The following is a 22255-nucleotide window of genomic DNA, read 5'->3' as shown; positions in this document are numbered from 1 at the left end:
GACAAAAATATACTAGAAAAGAAAAAAAAAACGTCAAGAGATCCACCCGTAGGGAGGGATTCCCTCTTGTCGGATATCGACCGGATGCAACAAAACTTACGAACGCCCGCAAATTAGACAGCCGCTGGAGTCCTGCGTACTCGGAAAGGCGGCGTGCAAGCGGTTCTACGGCGTCTCCCCCACCCCGATTGATCCCGACCACGGGAAACGGATCGGACGGCTTCGAGTTTACCCAGGGGTGATTGGTAAACGGACCACCCTGGGACGGTATCTGGAATACCGTCCTCCCCTGATCGTGGGCAACGCCACCCGCCGGAGCGCCCAGACGCGGCGGCTCCGCGCGGCACCAGGCATCTCAGTTTCTCGGCCGCACTACGAGGCGGCGCCGCTCCCGGAACGCCAGGTGCGGCGGCGCTTGCCGCAGCAACAGCACGCCGTGAGCAGCGCGCGACGCGCCCCGGGAGGCCGGGACTCCTTGATGCCGCGGCGGTCGGGGCTCCAGCGGACTGCGCCCGCGTCGGACTGTGCAGATGGACGGAGAAGCCGATGGTGGTGGACGTTCGATAAGCCGGCGGACGGTGGTTGCCGGGTGCTCGAATGGGAAGAAGCATGCGGCTGCACGGTGACGATGCGAATGACGACGGCATGCGCGGCATCAAGTGTTCGTATCAATGCTCAGCATGATCCACGCCGATTGTGGCGCCGGCGGCGTGGCTTCCGTTCCGCCGCCCGCGTCCGTCCGGCGAAGTACTCCCGTGCAAGGCCGCCACGGCAGGAGATGCACATGCACTTGCCTATCACTATCAGCCGCGCTCGGCCTCGCCATTGACCCCGAGCCCACGGGACGCAGTCAGCAACAACGGTGTTGACGCTTAGGCTGCCGCCGGCCCTGCGCTGCCGTACAGAGCGCAGGAAGGGGACAGCAGAGATGGAGTCCAGCTGCACGGGCACGGGCACGCACGCCACGATCGGTGGGGACTGAGGCAGCTCTGCGAATTTCTCCAGATGTTCGGCACATTTTCACAATTTTCTGAACAAATCGTTTCCTCGTCGAGTCGTCGTGTAAATTCAGCGTCTCAACGAAGATGCGATTTCTTGTGGTTGTAAATTATTCAGAGTTTGGTGGCAGCGAGCGTCCGTTGGCTCCAGCCGTGACCCGTGGTGCAGAGCGCGCCATGCTCTGCGCCTGCAAGCGATCCCCGTCAGTCATCGAAGGCGATGGGCATATGGCCTCCAGCCGGCGGCCGAGAGGATGGGCGCGAGGAGCATGTCGAGGGCAGGATGCCGATGGTGATGAGCGCGCGACCGCCGGCCTGTGCAGCATAAGTGCGGAACGTCAGAGGAGCTCGCGATCGCGGTCGACATTCCTGCGGCAGCTCACGGTGGATGTCACGACGGCGCCGACGACCGCGCCGCCCTGCGTGTACCAGCACGGTGGACGGGGCCTGGAACGCGTGCGCAGCAGGTTTTGAGCTCGCGTTCGAGGCCGTGGCGGCGAGGTCCTGGTCCACAATCCCGGCGAGCTAGCCAGCGGCGCGAGGCGTCCGTCTGACCCCTTGGGGGGACGGTGGATGGGTGGACGGTATTTCAAATACCGTCCACTCTCCGGACCTGTCGTGGCCGTTAGATCGTATATGTACGGCCACCGTTCGCCTTCGGATTTCGCAAAGATAGCGAAGACCCTTTCCGCCTTCCTCTTGACCGTCGTTCTCCTCGACTCCGTGCTAAGCTCCGAGCCTCCGCCCCCGATCACCGGCGCCATGGCCGGCGCGATCCTAGGTGTTCGATGTTCCGGCTTCTGCGGCGTGCCTGCCTCCGACGACGGCGAGCGCCTTCGAAAGGACGACGAGAGTGCTACTTCCAGTCTTCAACCGCGGCGTTGACTCTGACACCAGACTGTTGTGCTGCGGCAGCGAGCGCACGGCGACTTCCGGGGCGTCCTCTCCAAACGATCTCTGCTGCTCTCTCATCCAACAGTCGCTTCTGTCAAGACGTATGCTATCAGGGAGGCAGGGGCGCCGCCAAGCTGGCATCCGTCGGTAGAGCACGGCCGGCCAACGAGCGCGCGAGAGCAGCGGTTGGGCCTCTGACGCCCTGTGGACGGCGGCGACGTTGATTCGGGTGCCTCGGCAAGGCCACTGGCGCCTACTCCTCCTACGCACGGACGGCTAGAACCGGACGGTGAGCAGACTGCCAGTGGCAGTGAGAGCCATATACGCATACACTTGGGCCACCAGGCCGAGAAACTGCAGAGCCTGCCGGCTTTGGCAAGAACGCTGGCCCGTGTCAAACCAAACAAGGCGTGCACACGATGCCGCGCGCGCGCCCACCGGCGCCCCCCGCCTAGGGCGGCTGTAACCCGCCCCGGGAGGCGGCGGCGCTGTGGGCGAGATCCCCCCAATGGTTTGTGGAGAAAGCAACATGGTCGACACAGTGCACACAGAAAAAAAAAAGACGTGGCGCTGAACGCTCACAAGAAGTCGAATGCAGTAGCTTATCAACGCAGCAATCTTTACAGACTTTTCGATCGAGCTTTACATGGAAGAGTGGCCATTGGACCTGAAACAAACAAAGAGAAACGAACAAAAAAATACAGACAAAATCTCACGCTCAATGCAATTTTCGCTTGACGAAAACATCAAGGAGAAACAGAAATCTGTACAGTTCCAATGCAAGCTACCTCGGCTCTAGTCTGGTCACCGTCACGTAGTTCGCGGTGGCGCTCCGGGTCCGGGACGACTCCGTGTCCGACGACGTGCTCATCCCGGGGTTCACTCCGGGCTCGACAGGCTCCGGGAGCACGGTGTTCTCGCTCGCCAGCATCGTCACCACCGACGACATCAGGGGCCGGTTCCTCGGCTGCGCTTCGACGCACAGGAGCGCGACCTGGATGCACCGCAGCACCCTGCTGTGGTGGAAGCTGCCGCCCAGGGCTTCGTCCAGCAGCTCCGAGCTCCTCCCTTCTCGCCACAGCATCCATGCCTGGAGCCCCACCAATTCGCATGACTGATCAGAATTCAGAACAAAGAAAAAAATTGAGCTCCAATCCATGCTGCGACTTACGTATCCTAGGAGGTTGACATCAAGCTCCGGTTCGTAGGAGCCACGGTTCCTCTTGCCGGTGATGATCTCCAGCACCAGCACGCCGAAGCTGAAGACGTCGGATTTTGTCGAGATGAGGCCGTCCATCGCATATTCCGGAGACATGTAGCCACTGAAAAAGTCCGAAAACTCAGCTCAAAAGTCCAACTTTCAGAAATAATAACAGAAACACACATGACAGTTAGCGAAGAACGCTACTCACTATGTTCCGATGACCTTTCGGGTGTACGCAGTGGTCTGGTCACCTCCAAACATCCTGGCGATCCCAAAGTCTGAGATTTTGGGGACCATGTTTCTGTCCAGCAACACGTTGCTAGCCTTGAGGTCCCTGTGGATGATCCTGAACCTCGAATCCTCGTGCAGGTACTGCAGGCCCCGTGCAATCCCCACGATGATGTCGAACCGCTTCTGCCATGCCAGCAACCCGCGCTTCGCGTCATCTGCGTAATGCGTGGACCGGCATGAATCACCTGCTCGATCACCCCGTACGAATTCAAGGCGCTCCTGTGTAGAAATGGACTAACCGAAGATGAAGGTGTCGAGGCTCTGGTTGTGCATGTACTCGTACACGAGCATCCTCTCGTCGCTGTCGATGCAGCAGCCGAGCAGCCTCACGAGGTTCCTGTGCTGCAGCTTGGCGATCAGCTTCACCTCGTTCATGAACTCCCGCGCCCCCTGCGTGGATCCCTGGCTCAGCCTCTTCACAGCTACCTGCTGCCCATCCTCAAGGACTCCCTGCCATGGATTCGGTTCGGGTCAGTAAGAAATGATGTGGAGTAACCAGCGAGCTAAATTACTAGATTTGTTTGCTTTTACCATGTAAACAGGGCCAAATCCGCCTGCTCCAATCTTCTTGTGCTCCGCGAAGTTGTCCGTGGCGACCAGGATCACCTCCAGATCGAACAATGGAATGTCCACATCTTTGCCGGCGTACGCGTGTCCCATTTCGCCCGACGCCTCGTCAGGCTGCTGCTGACCCCGTGCCGGGCTCAGCGAAGGATGGCTCCTGGGCTGCCTGTACGGAAGCGCAAAATCTCCGGTAGTGCTCTGCTGCACTGACGCCATGCCGTCGCTGTCACGCTTCTTCCTCCCCTTGTTCATCCAGAAACAGCAGCAGCCAACCGCTGCCAGCAGGAGAAGTACACCGGAAACGGTCGCGACGACGATGATGATCAGCTTGCCCTTGTGTGAGCGCTGGTAGTTATCTGGAACCAATGCACGCAGGAAATGATCAAGCGTGAGGTGAATGAACAACCGGTCTAACACTGGAAGGCTTCATGGAGTATGTGGCTACTAGTACACCTGACTAGAGTACTTAATAATTTACTTCAAAAAAGGGTACTTATACTTAATAAAGATCATAAAAAACAATCCAAATTTGAAAGTTTGAAGTGCAGAATGGAGAGAAATTCGAATCGAAGCCAGAACCTGCGGCGGCCTTGGGGGCGTCGATGTCGGACTGGGCGAGCCGTATGTACACATCCTGCACGACAATCGGGTACTGCCGCATGTCCAGCAGGTCGACGGTCCAGAGGACGCACCCGACGCCGACCCCGCCGCTGTTGTTGGCGGCGGCGTACGCGCCGCAGCTGCAGTTGCCGAGGCACGCCTGCCGGCACTGGTCCAGCGTCATGCCGGCGTACACCGTCGCGTCCGTGGCCTGCGGTAGCTTCATCCGGTTCACCACCCAGAACCCGTCGCCGCCGCCGCCGCCGTCGCAGCTCAGGTCGGTGCTCCGGACGCACCCGCCCGACCAGTCCCGCTGGCCCCACTGCTCCGGCGACCGCGGCGCGAACCCCGGGAGGCAGCTGCAGACCGGGGAACGGTCGGGGTCGCAGTACCCGAACGGCCCGCACTTGGCGTACAAGTCGCACTGGTCCGTCGGGTAGTACCAGAAGCTGCTCCACGCGCCGTTGTTGAGGGAGAAGCGCTTCAACTGCGTCGCCGCGCCGTCGACGACGAGCCGCGACAGCAGCGACGGGTCGCGGATGAAGTAGCTGTAGTACGTCTCGTCGGCGCTGTACACGACCATGAAGGTGAAGGCCTGCGCCTTGAGGTACGGCACGCCAGTGAGGATCTCGCCGTTCCACGGCCCGCTCGTGTAGACCCGCTTCGCGCCCCGGAGGAGGAAGAACTGCGGGAGCCCGCCGGTGACGAGCTTGAACGTGACGTCGCCCGGCGACGGGTCGGACGGGCTGCGCCACGCCGTGATGTTCCGGGTGATACCGGCCCTGGCGTCCACCCCGAGCTTCATCCCCGGGAGCAGCGTGTCCGTCGGGTAGTCGAAGCTCTGCCACTCCACGCTGCGGTCGGAGCCGCTCCCGTCGGCGCTCAGGACGAGGTTGCCGCTGTCGAGGAGCTGCGCGGCGGCGCGCGCGGTGACGTTCCCGGCGGTGGGCGCCGCGGAGGACCACACGGTGCCGTTGCTGCCGTCGAGGATGACGAGCCGGCCGGCGGCGGTGAGCTGGAGGGCGGCCGGGGAGCTGAGCACCGGGCTCTGGCGGTTGGCGACCCACACGACGGTCGTCGGGCCCGGGATGCTGGCGTACCAGATGCCGAGGTACGTCCTGCCGCCGGCGCCGTCCGGGCTGAAGAAGCCGAGCGCGTAGACGCCGCCGGCCGAGACGATCGTCTGGTTGCCAGTGAGGGTCGTGTTCCGGTAGATGGTGTCGGTGGATGCCGACGGGGTGAAGGCGGCGGCGGCGGCGGCGAGGAGGAGGAGGAGCAGAGAAGAGAGCGTGCGTGGCCGCCTCATGCTGTGTCCGCCCCGGTTCCCGAACGAGGGCGCCAAACCTACCGTTGACCTCTCCTCTCACGGCATGGCCTTATGACTTTCCCTTTGTGAGACAGCCTGCAGCCTGCACGGGCGGGTGGCGGTCGTCGTGCCAACAAGACAGCAGGAAATGGCCGCGGCGGCGGCGGCGTGAGAACGCGAGGCTGTTCGGGCCTTTGTTACGCCCACAGGATCACGTCCATGGTGCAGGCGAGCAGCGGCAGCAAATGAAGCTTGTGGTCAACGGCTCGACGCTGGCGAGCAGGGGCAGCTAGCTGGCGCCGGCCGGTCAGACGCCGAGCGCGCCGCCGCCAACAAACCGGCTACGCACGGCCGGGCTTGCAGGCCGTTCGATGGAAGGTCAGCCCAGCCTGCGACCATCCTGGGGTTGCGCGTGCAGCGCCCTTGCACAGGGGTACACAGAAACAGTGCGGCTCTTGTTTGCAACTACAAAGCCACGCTCACGGCACGGCTTTCCGACTGGATGCAAATGCAACTAGGCATGTCTTATTGCGCTTGACCACGACAAGAAATATATATTAAGATGCAACTTCGAGTATACGACACGACAAACCTAAACAAAAAAAAAACGCGCTCTGGGTGTGTGGATCTAGCTCAGTTCGTAGCTGGAATGCAGGCTGTTTAACTTGCTCAGCAGGCAAACAGACCAGGGCAGTCAGAATTGGCAAGGGTTCACCGGCGAATAGCTAAATGCGCGGCCTTATCTATGCCATCGTCATGCTGTAAATTGTACGCGAGTCAAACGGGAACTAATCAAATCTCAAACCATCGCTGTGCCATGCAACTGGCAAAGATTGTTTGATCCACTTGCACACATTTGAAACACTTGTTTTTTTTTGTCAACTGTGTGAATTTAATGAAACACACCACACACCCCTTAGCTCTCCACACCAATCAAAAGTCAAAAACGAACGGGACATGCATATGAACATGCCGCGGCTGGCATCGTCCCCGTCATCCTCCAGGAAATGGGTAATCCCCATCAGCGAGGTGTTTCTGGTGATTCATTTGTTGTTCGGATCCGCAGGTGTTGAATTTTGACCGTGGAGACTGAAGCCAGTATATAATTGGACTTCAGAACCAAGCTGTGAGCAATTGTCCTTTGAATTGAAAAGCAAGACAGTAACAGCTACTCTACTCAGCAGAAAAATTCAGTACCAACAACGAGGTTGTGGCTTTGGGACCAGCTGAAATCAGAGAGTCGTAATGCCAAGCTGGGCATGGGCGACCATAAGTTCCTCTAAAGATTCAGCCTAGCAGTCCTTGCAGATCGATCAAAACTTTATAAGAGGGGCTGAATTTCAGGTTTCTTTGATTTAACTGGCAATAATATGCAATTCAAGCAATTGTAATCCGTGCTTTTACCAATAATAAAAAAAAGACAGAACAACAGTGGATTGAGATAGTTACTATCTGCCATCCAGGTTGGTAATTGAAAGACCATTCAGGGAGCAAGTTTCTTCAGTGATGTCATTTTTATTCGAGACCAACAGGGAGAGCAAACCAGGTTGCTTTGGGTCTGGTAAGTTGGCGTTTTCATTGGTAATCATTGAAAGGACTTCAGTCATGAAAGGTCGATCCGCAGCTTGCTCCTGAACGCACAACAAGCTGACATGAATGCATCTTAGCGCCACACTCTCAGGCCATCTACCGCGTAATGATTTATCAATGAGCTCATGGCATCTGCCCTCGTTCCACAACTCCCATGCCTGCAAAGTTCAGTTGCAGCCACCAAGTTAGAAATGCTCCGCTTACAAAATTAGAAAACAGTATGCCCTTGTTATAACTTTTCCTTACATAACCAAGGAGGCTAAGAGAGTTGCCACGTCGTTGAGATCCTGCATTCTTCATTCCACTGACAATCTCCAGGAGCAAGACTCCGTAGCTAAATACATCAGACTTAACGGAGAAAATGCCTGCAATAGCGTATTCAGGAGCCATGTAGCCACTGAAAGGATTGTATACTCTTAAACTCAATATACATTTTTCAATATAGCCAACATTAGCTTCACATGTCAAATGCAAAAGGAAGGTTAGAAGAACAAAGAAAATACTTACTATGTTCCAACAACTCTTTTTGTATTAGATTGTGTTCCTTTGGGATCAAATATTCTCGCCATTCCAAAGTCCGAGATCTTAGGGTTCATATCACTGTCCAACAATATGTTGCTTGCTTTCAGGTCCCTATGAATAATTCTAAGCCGAGAATGCTTGTGGAGATAAATAAGACCTTGTGCGACCCTTCAATTATGTTTATCCGCATTCCCCAGTCTAGCAAAGCCCTTCTTGATTTTTCTTTATAAAGGGGAAAAATACATTCGCTGGTTCAACAAGGCAGCTGAGAAAAAAAGGAAGCAACAAGAATGAAAAAGGAAAATCAAACATACCAAATAAGAAGAAATCCAAGCTTTTGTTTGCCATGTACTCGTAGACTAATAACATTTCTTCTCCTTCAATGCAACAACCTAGCAGCCCAACTAAATTGCTATGCTGAAGCTTAGCAATAAGCAGTATTTCGTTCTTAAACTCCGCTAACCCTTGCCCTGAATTTGCAGCTAGTCTCTTAACTGCAATTTCCTTCCCGTCTGGTAAGTTTCCCTATAGAATGGTTTTCAACATAGTTAAAAAATTAGATGGCAAAGCTATATACAAAACTATCTCCCATTGTATATTGAATGTCCTGAACTTTTTTGTTTTCATTACAGGAATTCCCTGAACTGTCAAATTCACTTACTTTGCAACGGAGAAATAGCAAGCACCTTCATATGCATAGTTATGTATTTATGAATATTTATGTCAACATTTAGCAAGAAAACTGAAAGAAAGTATTTCATTTGATTGCCACTGATCATATTTTTTTTCATCTGAATTGTAGAGTATTGATAGCGATATGCCAATATCACAGGTCCACAGCAAGGTATACACCCTATCCAAGTTATTTAGTATTGTTCAAAGTCTTCAGACTGTAACTTTCTTGATATATATTCAGTACATAGCCTGTCCTTCAAGTCTATCGAAATATATTCAGAAGTGTGAAAAAGTTTCAATGTTACAAAACTTGCATGTTGGAAGTATAAATCAGTAATATAAATAAACAGCTAGTATAGATGCTAAGTTAAAGTCAAGATAAATAAATTTCTGCTGTTTACATAGGTACAGTTGTTTAATTATGCTGGTACATTTTTTTCTTATAAAATCGGCACCTCCATCTCCATGTCACATGTACTCATATATCCCTGATATGTCCAATTCCCTGTCCTCAGTATCCCTTATCTGTGTAGATTATTTGAATTTTTGCAATCACAAGATAGGGGCGTGGAAGGGCGGGCCTGGTGCAGCGGTAGAGCCTACCGTCTGTAACCGGAAGGTCCCGGGTTCGAGCCCCAGCCTCTACACATTTGTGTGGGTAAGGCTTGAGGCTTAAAGACAACCCTTCCCCAGACCCCGCACAGTGCGGGAAGCCTACGGCACTGGGTACGCCCTTTTACAAGATAGGGGCGTGCACTAGGGTTAGTGCCCAAAACATACAGAAATTTGACCACATAACCACATGCTTCATAATCAGCATTCTTATTTTTGTTTTTGAAATGGTCAAACATGTGAACTGAAGAGACTGAAAGCACATGGTACCTTGTACACAGGGCCAAACCCCCCTTCTCCAAGCTTTGCTTTCTGTTGAAAATTTGTTTGTAGCATTTGTTATTTGTGAAAAGGAAAAAATCGTAAACTGAGAGCCTGTCTCCTCACTCTCCCACAGTTTGATTGTATTCGTAGTCATCAAGGAGTGGTGACCATCCTGTTTTCCCTTCCCTGAAACATAAAAGGAGACTTATTGCCATGTTTTAACCTACACTGCATATAAAAAGGTTGAATCTCTTTAGCTACTAAGGAGTTCTTATGACTTCTAATAGTTACCTTTATTTTTTGATCTCCTAATCCAAATAAACAGGATGAGACAAAAGATAAGAAATGCAACTGAAGGAAGTACACCAGCTATCCAAAGTATTTTGTGACCTGAGCAAGAAGAATGAGAGATTGTCACTTGACCTCAAAGTTCATAATACCTTATCCCTGATGGAAATTTTATTGTTGAAGAAATATTTAATAGAGATTGTCACTTCACTTCAAAGTTCATAATACCCTATCCTTGATGGAAATTTTACTGTTTGATTGAAGAAATACTTATAATAATTTCAAAACTGGGATTAGTTGCATATCTGTCAAGTAGTTCAATTTTCATGTACTATCCTAAATATCACTAATATTTCACTATGGTATACATTTCGTACCTGAACTACTGATGGGTTCTAACTCTGATGCAGCCACACGAAGATAAAGAGTTCCTACTCCATTCCCATTATATCCATCCTGGAGATTTGTCAGATCACCATACCATAGACTGCAACCATCCAATACTGAATGAACATATGCATATGCAGTACAAGAGCAATTTATCATGCATGCTGATTGGCATTCATCATCTCCCATAACAGACAGCTTCTCTCTGTTACCAGGAAGTCGCATTCCAGGCATATCAATAAACTTATCACCATTACACTGCAGTGGGATTTTCCTAGTGCACCCTTTCCTACTATATTGAGTGTCTTGTTGAGCAAAACCTTTTGGGCATCGACAGTGGGATGGTAACATATTGTTGTTGCATATACCAAACCCTCCACATAAGTTAAACACCTCACAACTAGCAGGCTGTCGCCATAGCAGAATCCATGATTGAGCGTCAGGATCAAATTGTGCTATGTTCAATGAACCATTTGGATCCAACACGAATTTTGTCATCATGCTAGCAGGGTTGGGAGTGTAAGTGCATGTAAGGTTGTCACAGTGAAAATATAGAGGGATTGTACTTATAGATTTTAGCTCTGGAATGAGAGCGTTTACATCACCATCCCATCCTCCACTGGTCCAAAATGCATGCCCTTTCCACCAGATAATGAGTTGTGAAGCATTAGTTACGCCAGGTCCGAAAGAGTAGTCCCCCACAGCTGGGTCATCAGAGCTCTTCCATGAAGTCAGCAATTTACTACCAAGTGTAATATTCATTTCAGGGAGCCATGTGTCGGTAGGAAAGTCAAAGCTCTGCCATACGATATTGGTTTTGTTGGCGATGCTCCTCAAGACAAAGTTGCCATTATCCAACATTGCACCCTCCAAGTCTTGGTCTTGCACTCCCACTCCCACCGCATAAACAACTGTAAATGAGTTGCCACTCCCATCTGAAACTATCAGATTACTACTGTTATCGAACTTAAGTATGCCCAAACTATCTTTCATTGGATTGTTCCTATTAGCAACCCATACAACTCTTCTTTCTAAAACATCATTGTGCCATATACCAACATATCGGTAGCTCGAATCTCCAGGGCTAAAGAAACCAAGCACAAATTTTTTGCTCCCAGATATTAGGGTCTGCCCATCTGAAATTGATTGGTTCTGAAAGATGATGTCCGTTCTTTCCATGGGAGCTGATAAGCATCTCGAAGCTGATGCATATAGAATCAGCAAATTAACAAGCATGCACTCCCTCCAGAATCTTATTTTCCCAAACATAGCTATATCCAAGCATCAAACTAGGATAACAAACCACCACCAAAGTAGAGAGAGAGAGAGAGAGAGAGAGAGAGAGAGAGAGAGAGAGAGAGAGAGAGAGAGAGAGAGACATACTAACATAACGAAGGGATGGGCATAAGCGTTTCTCCATACCTCTCAATTCTTCCAGAGGTGAAACTTTCCTGCAAGCGCTGTGTGTGGGCCTTTGGGGTGCTGTTAGGCTCTTTGTGGGTGTGGGTGTGGGTAGGGGTAAAGAAATTGTTCGTGCAGATATCTCCAGCATCATGAACATTCAGAGTTTCCGTTTGAACTTTCCATGGTGGAACTGTGCGCCAATTTTTCAATTGCCAGTCAAGCATGGCAGTAGTTACTAGTCAGTGCTTGATAGTGACTGAAAATGTCTATAGCAAGTCACGGTCCATGCTTGTAATACAGATGATTGGGCAGCCGGTTCTTCCAAATGGAGGACATTTTGAAAGGGAACTGACAATCTTTAACTCCTGCAATCATATGCCGAATATTCCAACTGTTTGATTTGACCAAAAATATTCAACCCTATGAACGTTTTGAGAAAAAAAAAAGCATAGGAGATAAGAAAATCAAAGAGAGAACAGGAAACTCCAGCTTTCCAGTCAAAAAAATTTGAGTAGTATGCTACACAGATATCACAAAAAGAACAAGTGCTTTTTATTAATTCCTGCTACGTGTGAATTGATGCATCTGTGTCACACCCTGAAATTTTTGGATTTCAGGATGTGATTAAAATTAAAAATAAAACAATAATTTTCTCACAATTTTAAAATTTTCTCAACATTTATATTTCTTCACAGAGAATCTAGTGTAAAAGAAAATGAATATTGGTTGTTTTTCAAATTAAATGATGTTGTTCTTCTGGTGATGCATTCATGTCACATGCATAGTGTTTTGGAGTGTGAAAACCTTTCAAAACGTGTTCTATCATCAAAAGTTCTTCCCGGGAATTTTTCGGATTTTTCTGGAATCTTTTCCCATTTTCCCTAGAGCAAACTCTAATTTTTAGAGGCTCTTCCAAATATTCTCATGAGCTCCAAATATTTTATTTGAGTTCGTTAGGTCCCAATATATTTCTAGGATTTTTCCTAAAATTTTTGGGCCATTTGGAATATTTTTCGGACTTTAAATATGGATTCTAGATTTTTCTAGAATTATTTTAATTTCGAAAATAATTAATTCCGAATTTTAAATGGGCTAAGACTATCAAAAGTACATAAATCTCTAATGGACCTCAAGGGCCCATTCATGTGTTCCATAATGGGCTAAAGTCATGTAAAGCCCATTAGCATGGGAAGGAGGTTTAGTACCACATTGCTAGTTGATGTGGGATGGTGAGACTTTTCTCTCTATATATTAAACCAACCTCTCATGGCAATTCCACACAAAAATATAGACTACCCATAGGGAGGCTCTTTGTTTGAGAATCCCTAAAATAATCTTTTCCCCAGAATCCCACCATCCTCCGCATCCGTGCATCTCCGGTGAAATCCGACACCACCCTAGTGCTCAGCTCGTCGTCCTCTTCGTCGTGGTGTCTTCCTTCTCGCGAGTCGTCGCCATTTCGCCGTCGACCCCGTGCCTTCTCCTCGACAAGTTCACCGCCCCAGAGTTTCGCAAGGTAGCAAGGGAGCTCTCCGACCTTTTTTTTCCCTCCGTTTTTCCAAAATCAACCCTCCGTCCATCGCAGTTCAAAACTATTTCTGTTTTAGTCCAAATCTTTACGGAGAACACCCTGAGCTTTTCCAAAATAGAACCCGCCATCATTAGTGCGTAGTTTTGCAAGCTAGCCCCTGTAGTTTAGGTTTAATCTCATTTTAGTCCTTGGTTTCTTTGTAGCTAGCCCCTTTTCTTTCAAATTTATCGCAGATAAGTCCCTAGAACCCTGTTTTAGACCCTGATCTTTTATGAAATAGAACCCGCCGTCCAGGAAGTGTAGTTTTGCTTTCTAACCCTCGCGAGTTAGGTTTAATTATGTATAAGTCCCTGGTTTCTTTAGAGTTAGCCCCTGGAAGTTCAAAACTCTCACAAACAAGTCCCTGGTGCACTGTTTTAGCCATATCTTTCACGTTTTAACTCTGATTTCATCGATTCTCGCGCTCACGTGATCCTTGCAACATGTGCGATAGCTTTATGACCTTATTATTCTCTGTGAGCACACTTTGTTGTGTCTTACAAATCTTTTCCATTAGTCCTTAACCTTTTAGTTAATCGCGACTAGATCCCTGAAGCATCGTTTAGTCTATAGAATCGTCGTTTTAGTTCTGTTTTCCGCGTTTCTTGCGCTTTCGTGACCGTAGAAGCGAGCCCTATCCTTTAGTACATTCTTTAAAAGCCTTTCTTTGTTTTGGTGTATTGTTCTTAGTTGAATCTTGTTGTTTGCTTTGTATGTTTGCCCGATGTTTGCTCCGAGTAGAAGGTTCGCTGTTCAAAGATTGAAGATCAAGAATTGCAAGTGAGCAAAAGCTGAAGAGCAGTGAAGAGCAGTAAGAGTAGCTTTTCGTTGGAGAAAGGCAAGTGACCCTAACCATCTTTCTGTCTATGCTTATTTACAAGAGTATTATGATGATCTAATTGGAACATGGAGAACCACCCAAGAAAACCGTACAACCACAATACTATATGGCTCTGGTCTTGGCTGAGTAATTAGATGAACTATATGTTGTGTTGGGGTTGTTCCGCTTGGTGGTTATGAGTTTGTGTTGTGGAGCGGGTGAAGGAAGCTGCGTCTTCTGAGGGACCGCACGGCAGGGACCAACACATACATATAGGAATTCTTTGTAAAGGCCTCGTAGCGTCCCTATGCAATCACACCTCGGAAGTGTGGTATTGTGCCTGATCAGCACATATGCGTGGTTGGGTTCAAAGTTCTTCGGAACTTTTACGCGAATTGTGGTGAAAGTGTACAACCTCTGCAGAGTTAAAACTAACCGGTTAGCCGTGCTCACGGTCAAGAGCGGCTTGGACCCTCACATGATTAATAAACTTAAAGATGGATATAAATTACATTCTGGTTATTTCTTGTGGCCTTGCTGAGTACCAACCATAAGTGTACTCACCCTTGCTTACTGCTGCTCAGAAGAGAAAGTTGCTGTGAAGTCTTTTGAAGATGATGCTGAGTTCTAGGCATACGCAACCCCCAGTCGATTGCCTGTGAAGTTTGGAGCCTCCGTTTCCAGGATAAGCTGTATAACTCTGATAGTCTTTTATTTATTGTATTTCACTTTTTCGTGATACTGTTACTGATTATTCACTTATGATGTCTCTATATGTATGAAACTTGATCCTGGCATACATATAGCTATGCATTCGGTTTTCTTTTAAAAACCGGGTGTGACAATCTGGCAGCTATTTGTGGGTCTGGTGAACTACCTCATGTTGGAGTAATGGGCTTGGCCCATTCATTCTAAAGCATTAAAAGAATTTAAAGCCCACTATTAATGCTAGGGAATCAATGCTTAATTCCGTACCGGGAATTGAGGAGGATCTCAACCGACTTAAAAGGTGGACTTCGTGTACACCACTTGTGAAGCCGGTAAGAGAAGGACGATGAACCACACGCGCGCGCGCTCGCTCGCCTCGCCTCGCCGAGCCGGGCCGTGGCCGTGGCCGTGGCCGAGGCGAGGCGAGGCGAGGCGAGGCGAGGCGAGGCGAGGCGCGGTGCGGTGCGGTGCAGCCGGCCGGACGGGCGGGCGGTGCGCGTGCGGTGCGGTGCGGCGTGGTGCGATGTGATGGCTATTTTGCCGTTGACAGCAATTAATCGTGCGATTAAACGTGCAATTAAATCTGTAATTAATGGCCATAACCGCATCACCTAAATGACTCTGATGGTGTCCAGATTCAACGATCCTGAGCACCTGAGTCACTATATAAGAAGTGCCATTCCTCTCATCCATTCTGCACCAGAGCACTGAGGCAACTCGGCTCTTCTCTTCTCCCTCTCCAGTTGCAACAACTGAGTTCCCCAACGCTAATTTCTGCGCGCACAGAATTAGCGTGAGCAGGCCTCCGAAACCTTGCTCGCCTTGAGATCCTGCACGGGATAGGCGGGCAATCAGGTTTTTGGGTAACGCTTTAGCGTGACTGCTCAAAAATACAAAGGCTTTGCCCGATTGAACGACTACTTCCTGGTGGATGAGCCGAACGACTACATCGACTACATTCTGGTGGCCGAACAACTACGTCGACTACATCTTGGTGACCGTTCGCGGGACTGCACTGCGAACTTCTTCCTGCACCGATTGAGTTCGACTACTTCGACTGAGGCCAACCGAGTAGATGTCTACTCCAGTTGGTAACAGCGCAGCCAATGCCTCCGGCAACGGCCCCGCTTCAGGGTACTCCCTGAAACTTTGGTTATTTATATTGTTTATGCTTATTTGTGTGATAAGTATAAACATGTTCACATGTTTTATTTTACTCCTTAAAGTCATAGAAATATTGCTAGTTTATACATTTAATTTTGGAATTAAAATATACCGAAAATTGCCTAGATATCTAACAATCCAAAAACCTGATTGTGTTAATAGGCTTTCGGTATCTAGCTTTGTTGCATCAATCAAACCATCACCTTTTGATGGTTCAAATTACAAACGTTGGCAAGAGCGGCTTATACTGTGGTTAACACTATCGAGAGTGATCCATGTGAAAGAGGGTAAGCCTGAACAATTCTCTCCAGAGGAAGGGAGTGCGTTCAATGAGGCTGATATCCTCTTTCGAGGCTTGATCATTAGTGTTCTCGGTGATAACCTGGTGGATTCTTATATCCGGCTGCCAACTGGCAAAGCATTGTGGGATGCTCTTGAGGCTCAATATGGAGTATCTGACGCCGGGAGTGAGTTGTATATCATGGAGCAGTTCCTTGAGTACAGGATGGTCGAAGACCGTTCTGTAGTGGAACAGGCTCATGAAATACATACTCTGGCAAAAGATCTCAAAAATTGCAGCAAAGAGTCCCCATGTGTGTTACCCAATAAATTTGTGGCTGGAGGTATAATCTCTAAGCTGCCACCTTCTTGGAGGGACTTTGCTACTTCTCTAAAACACAAGAGACAGGAGTTCACAATAGATGGACTCATAGGGACTCTTGATGTTGAGGAGAAGGCGAGAGCAAAGGACATACGTGGGAAAGGAGTTGCTGGTGCTTCAAGTGCCAATCTTGTTCAGAAGAACAACTCCCATAAGAACAAGAAAAAGCCACCGCAGAACCAACCAAAGACTAAGAAGACAACCACTTTTAAGAAGAAGAAGAAGACGGGAGCTTGCTATGTGTGCGCTAGTACGGATCACTTTGCTGCAAAGTGTCTGAACCGCAAAGCCAACGACTCCGCCAACATGGTTATTAGCGAGCCTAGAGGAACTTCGGGGTACGGTAATTTATTACCTACTGTTCTTTCAGTCTTTGGTTCACCCGAGTGGTGGGTTGACACTGGTGCTAATATTCATGTTTGTGCTGATGCTTCTTTGTTCTCTTCTTACCAGACCGGCGGGACTTCCTCCTTGCTGATGGGGAACGGATCACATGCGCGTGTTCTTGGTGTTGGTACGGTAAATCTGAAGTTTACTTCGGGGAAGACCGTGCAGCTGAAGAACGTGCAGCATGTCCCCACCATCAAGAAGAATTTAGTCAGCGGCTCTCTACTGTGTAGAGATGGTTTCAAATTAGTCTTTGAGTCCAATAAATGTATCTTGTCTAAGTTTGGTACTTTTGTTGGAAAAGGTTATGAAAGCGGAGGTTTGTTCCGTCTTTCTTTGTCAGATGTTTGTAATAAAATTGCATACAATGTTATTAACGTTGATGAAACAAATGTTTGGCATTCGAGGCTTTGTCACGTTAATTTTGGTTGTATGATGCGCTTAGCTAATTTGAGCTTAATTCCAAAGTTCACTTTTGTCAAAAATTCTAAGTGCCATGTATGTGTTGAATCAAAACAAACTCGTAAGCCTCATAAGACCGCGGAGGCAAGGAGCTTGGCACCCTTAGAATTAATTCATTCCGATTTGTGCGAAATGAATGGAGTGTTGACAAAAGGTGGTAAAAAATATTTCATGACTTTGATTGATGATAGTACTAGATTTTGTTACATCTATTTGTTGATGTCAAAAGATGAAGCTTTACACTACTTTAAAATCTATAAAGCTGAAGTAGAAAACCAACTTGAGAGAAAGATCAAAAGAGTTAGGTCAGATCGTGGTGGCGAGTATTTCTCAAATTTATTTACTTTATTCTGCGAGGAACATGGTATTATTCATGAGAGGACGCCTCCCTATTCAACTCAGTCAAATGGGGTTGCCGAAAGAAAGAACCGCACTCTAACGGATTTGGTTAACGCCATGTTAGATACAGCGGGACTTTCCAAGTAATGGTGGGGTGAGGCTATATTGACTACATGTCATGTCCTGAACCGTGTTCCCACAAAGAATAAAGAGATAACTCCATTCGAGGAATGGGAGAAGAAAAGGCCAACACTGTCATACTTACGTACATGGGGTTGTTTGGCAAAAGTGAGTGTGCCAATAACAAAGAAACGTAAGCTTGGACCTAAAACTGTGGATTGTATCTTTTTAGGTTATGCTATTCACAGTGTTGGATATAGATTTTTAATAGTGAAATCTGGAGTACCTGACATGCATGTTGGTATTATAATGGAGTCCAGAGATGCTAGATTTTTTGAAAACATTTTTCTCATGAGAGATGAAACAAGTTCATCTAGGCAAGAGTTCATCGAGGATGATGGCTCTGCTGAGCCGATAGAACACAATGAACATACACTTGTAGAAAATCCTGAGGAGGATAACAATGATGCTCCGAGAAAGAGCAAGAGACAAAGGACTGTAAAGTCTTTTGGTGATGATTTCATTGTATACCTCATAGATGATACACCCAGAACCATTGAAGAGGCATATTCATCTCCTGATACTGACTATTGGAAGGAAGCAGTAAGGAGTGAGATGGATTCTATCATGTCTAATGGAACCTGGGAGGTCGTTGAACGTCCTTATGGATGTAAACCGGTTGGATGCAAGTGGGTATTCAAGAAAAAGCTTAGGCCAGATGGTACTATTGAAAAGTACAAGGCTAGACTTGTGGCCAAGGGTTATACCCAAAAAGAAGGAGAAGATTTCTTTGACACTTATTCACCAGTTGCCCGATTGACCACAATTCGAGTGTTACTTTCCCTGGCAGACTCTTATGGTCTTCTCGTTCATCAGATGGACGTTAAGACGGCTTTCCTCAATGGAGAGTTAGAAGAGGAGATCTATATGGATCAGCCGGATGTGTTTGTATCAAAGGGTCAAGAAGGAATGGTTTGTAAGTTGTTAAAATCTTTATATGGTCTCAAGCAAGCGCCTAAGCAGTGGCATGAAAAGTTTGATAGAACTTTGACCTCTGCCGGCTTTGTTGTGAACGAAGCTGACAGATGTGTGTACTATCGCTATGGTGGGGCTGAAGGAGTGATTTTGTGCTTATATGTGGATGACATACTGATCTTTGGCACTAGCCTTAATGTGATTAAGGAAGTCAAAGAGTTTTTATCTCAAAATTTTGAGATGAAGGATCTGGGAGAAGCTGATGTTATCCTTAATATAAAACTGGTAAAAGAGATCAATGGTGGGGTGATTCTTACACAGTCTCACTATGTGGAGAAGGTGTTAAGTCGCTTTGGTTATAGCGACTATAAACCTGTCTCAACACCATATGATGCCAGTTTAATTCTTAGAAAGAACAAAAGGATAATGCGAGATCAGCTGAGATATTCTCAGATCATTGGTTCATTAATGTATTTAGCGAGCGCTACAAGACCTGACATCTCGTTTGCTGTAAGCAAACTGAGCCGGTTTGTTTCAAACCCGGGAGATGATCATTGGAAGGCTCTTGAAAGAGTAATGCGCTATCTGAAGGGGACAATGAACTATGGAATTTACTACACCGGGTACCCAAGGGTACTAGAAGGGTATAGTGATTCAAATTGGATTTCTGATGCTGATGAGATAAAGGCCACAAGTGGATATGTGTTTACACTTGGTGGTGGAGCTGTTTCCTGGAAGTCTTGCAAGCAGACCATCTTAACGAGGTCAACTATGGAAGCAGAACTCACAGCATTAGATACCGCCACTGTTGAGGCTGAGTGGCTTCGTGAGCTCCTTATGGGCTTGCCGATAGTTGAAAAACCGTTACCGGCAATCCTAATGAACTGTGACAATCAAACGGTAATTGTCAAGGTGAATAGTTCAAAGGATAACATGAAGTCATCTAGACATGTAAAAAGGCGGTTGAAATCTGTCAGAAAATTGAGAAACTCCGGAGTTATAGCCCTGGACTATGTTCAGACGGCTAAAAATCTGGCAGATCAGTTTACAAAGGGTCTTTCACGAAATGTGATAGACAATGCATCTATGGAATTGGGCTTGAGACCCACGTGAGTCATTCTATAGTAGAAACCTGTTCTATGTGATCGGAGATCCCGTGAATTAGGATGGTGAAACAAACTAAAGTCTGACTGTGAGAAGAGAACCTTTGTGAAAAGGGCTCATTCCGTGTATAAGGTGCATTTCTCTTCTAATCTGTATGGCAGGTTGGTCTATACCTTAATGTGTGCCAGGTGGTTTCTTTTAAACAAATGAGTTGTTTTCTTGAAACAAAGATGTTGTCCTACAGAACATCTGAAAGGAACACACCTATATGAGTTTGACCACTGGTAATGGTCTATGAGAATTGGGTATTCTCTAGAAACTCATGAAGGGCCTGGAGTATGACTTATAAGCTCCAAACCGCGGGGATGCTTTTGCAGCCTAGTACCAGCGTAGGGCTCTGGTCAAACTTGTTTGCACAAAACTGGCAATTCAAGGCATAGTCCATTGCACAGTTGTGAATAAGTGTAGCCTTTGTCCTAGATGGAAGTTCAACTTAACAGTCTCTGTCGAATACTGGTATATCAATGAGGGAATGAGGGTATTTCTAGTGTGGCTTGAATTTCTTGGTGGGGATTGTTGGAGTAATGGGCTTGGCCCATTCATTCTAAAGCATTAAAAGAATTTAAAGCCCACTATTAATGCTACGGAATCAATGCTTAATTCCGTACCGGGAATTGAGGAGGATCTCAACCGACTAAAAAGGTGGACTTCGTGTACACCACTTGTGAAGCCGGTAAGAGGAGGACGGTGAACCACACGCGCGCGCTCGCTCGCCTCGCCGAGCCGGGCCGGGCCGGGCCGGGCCGTGGCCGTGGCCGTGGCCGTGGCCGAGACGAGGCGAGGCGAGGCGCGGCGCGGCCGGCCGGACGGGCGGTGCGCGTGCGGTGCGGCGCGGCGCGATGTGATGGCTATTTTGCCGTTGACAGCAATTAATCGTGCGATTAAACGTGCAATTAAATCTGTAATTAATGGCCATAACCGCATCACCTAAATGACTCTGATGGTGTCCAGGTTCAATGATCCTGAGCACCTGAGTCACTATATAAGAAGTGCCATTCCTCTCATCCATTCTGCACCAGAGCACTGAGGCAACTCGGCTCCTCTCTTCTCCCTCTCCAGTTGCAACAACTGAGTTCCCCAACGCTAATTTCTGCGCGCACAGAATTAGCGTGAGCAGGCCTCCGAAACCTTGCTCGCCTTGAGATCCTGCACGGGATAGGCGGGCAATCAGGTTTTTGGGTAACGCTTTAACGTGACTGCTCAAAAATACAAAGGCTTTGCCCGATTGAACGACTACTTCCTGGTGGACGAGCCGAACGACTACGTAGACTACATTCTGGTGGCCGAACAACTACGTCGACTACATCTTGGTGACCGTTCGCGGGACTGCACTGCGAACTTCTTCCTGCACCGATTGAGTTCGACTACTTCGACTGAGGCCAACCGAGTAGATGTCTACTCCAGTTGGTAACAGTGCAGCCAATGCCTCCGGCAACGGCCCCGCTTCAGGGTACTCTCTGAAACTTTGGTTATTTATATTGTTTATGCTTATATGTGTGATAAGTATAAACATGTTCACATGTTTTATTTTACTCCTTAAAGTCATAGAAATATTGCTAGTTTATACATTTAATTTTAGAATTAAAATATACCGAAAATTGCCTAGATATCTAACACCTCATACCGCTGCTGCTGCTGTTCATGAAGTGTTGGTTAATTGCCGAGATACTATCGCAAAGACATTTGGCCAAGTAGAATCCCGGCTTCCAGCCCCTTCTCGAGATAGATAGAGATTTCTCAACTTCCTCCTCCACCGGCATAGCGATTCCTTTTTAGCAAGATCTGTCATCTTCTTCCTTGGATCCCTTCCAATTTCAGTAACGGCGTAAATGAGCTACCACCGGGAAGTACTGAACAATAAAAAAGTAGTACAAACTCATATCCGTAGCAACAATTCTGATTGCGAGCATAGCGTCACAATAACTTAAATCATGCCACTAATAAATCGGTGAAATAATTTCACTCCAACGCATCCTGAGACCCCCCGCCAAGAAAATGACGAGACAACACTACAACTACCACTAGCAGCTCACCTCCGTCGCAGGCATTCTGGTCATGACGGAGTCGGTGCCCACACGGCACGGCTGCGCGCCTGCGCCCCGCGCAAGGTGGCGCGAATGGAAAGACCGAAGACCTCCCCTGCTCCATCGGCGTCACTAGTCGTCGACGACCCATCCGTCCCATCATCACAAGAACAGCCTTTTTCTTTAAAGATCCGAAACCGACTAGGGCCCATGATACTGCGGGCCACAAAATTAGCCCAGGGTCTGCTATACCACTGATGCT

At 48.2% G+C, this 22255-nt stretch overlaps 1 protein-coding gene and 1 pseudogene across 1 annotated transcript; both read right to left on the bottom strand.

The window, feature by feature from the left end:
- Positions 1 to 2485: 2485 nt before the first annotated feature.
- Positions 2486 to 5908, bottom strand: LOC120676188 (receptor-like serine/threonine-protein kinase SD1-8). Its single transcript, XM_039957420.1, has 6 exons — positions 4531 to 5908; positions 3919 to 4307; positions 3627 to 3837; positions 3305 to 3542; positions 3064 to 3214; positions 2486 to 2982 (listed from the first exon to the last, which is right to left on the bottom strand). The coding sequence occupies exons 1-6, from the start codon at positions 5855 to 5857 to the stop codon at positions 2677 to 2679; spliced, it is 2622 nt and encodes an 873-aa protein (XP_039813354.1). The 5' UTR covers positions 5858 to 5908; the 3' UTR covers positions 2486 to 2676.
- Positions 5909 to 7191: 1283 nt separating this feature from the next.
- On the bottom strand, positions 7192 to 22077 carry LOC120675515 (annotated as a pseudogene).
- Between the last annotated feature and the right edge of the window lie 178 nt (positions 22078 to 22255).

The sequence above is a fragment of the Panicum virgatum genome, chromosome 5N (genome assembly GCF_016808335.1).
Source record: "Panicum virgatum strain AP13 chromosome 5N, P.virgatum_v5, whole genome shotgun sequence".
In the NCBI taxonomy this organism is placed as follows: Eukaryota; Viridiplantae; Streptophyta; class Magnoliopsida; order Poales; family Poaceae; genus Panicum; species Panicum virgatum.
This window is presented reverse-complemented; position numbering and strand designations above follow the sequence as displayed.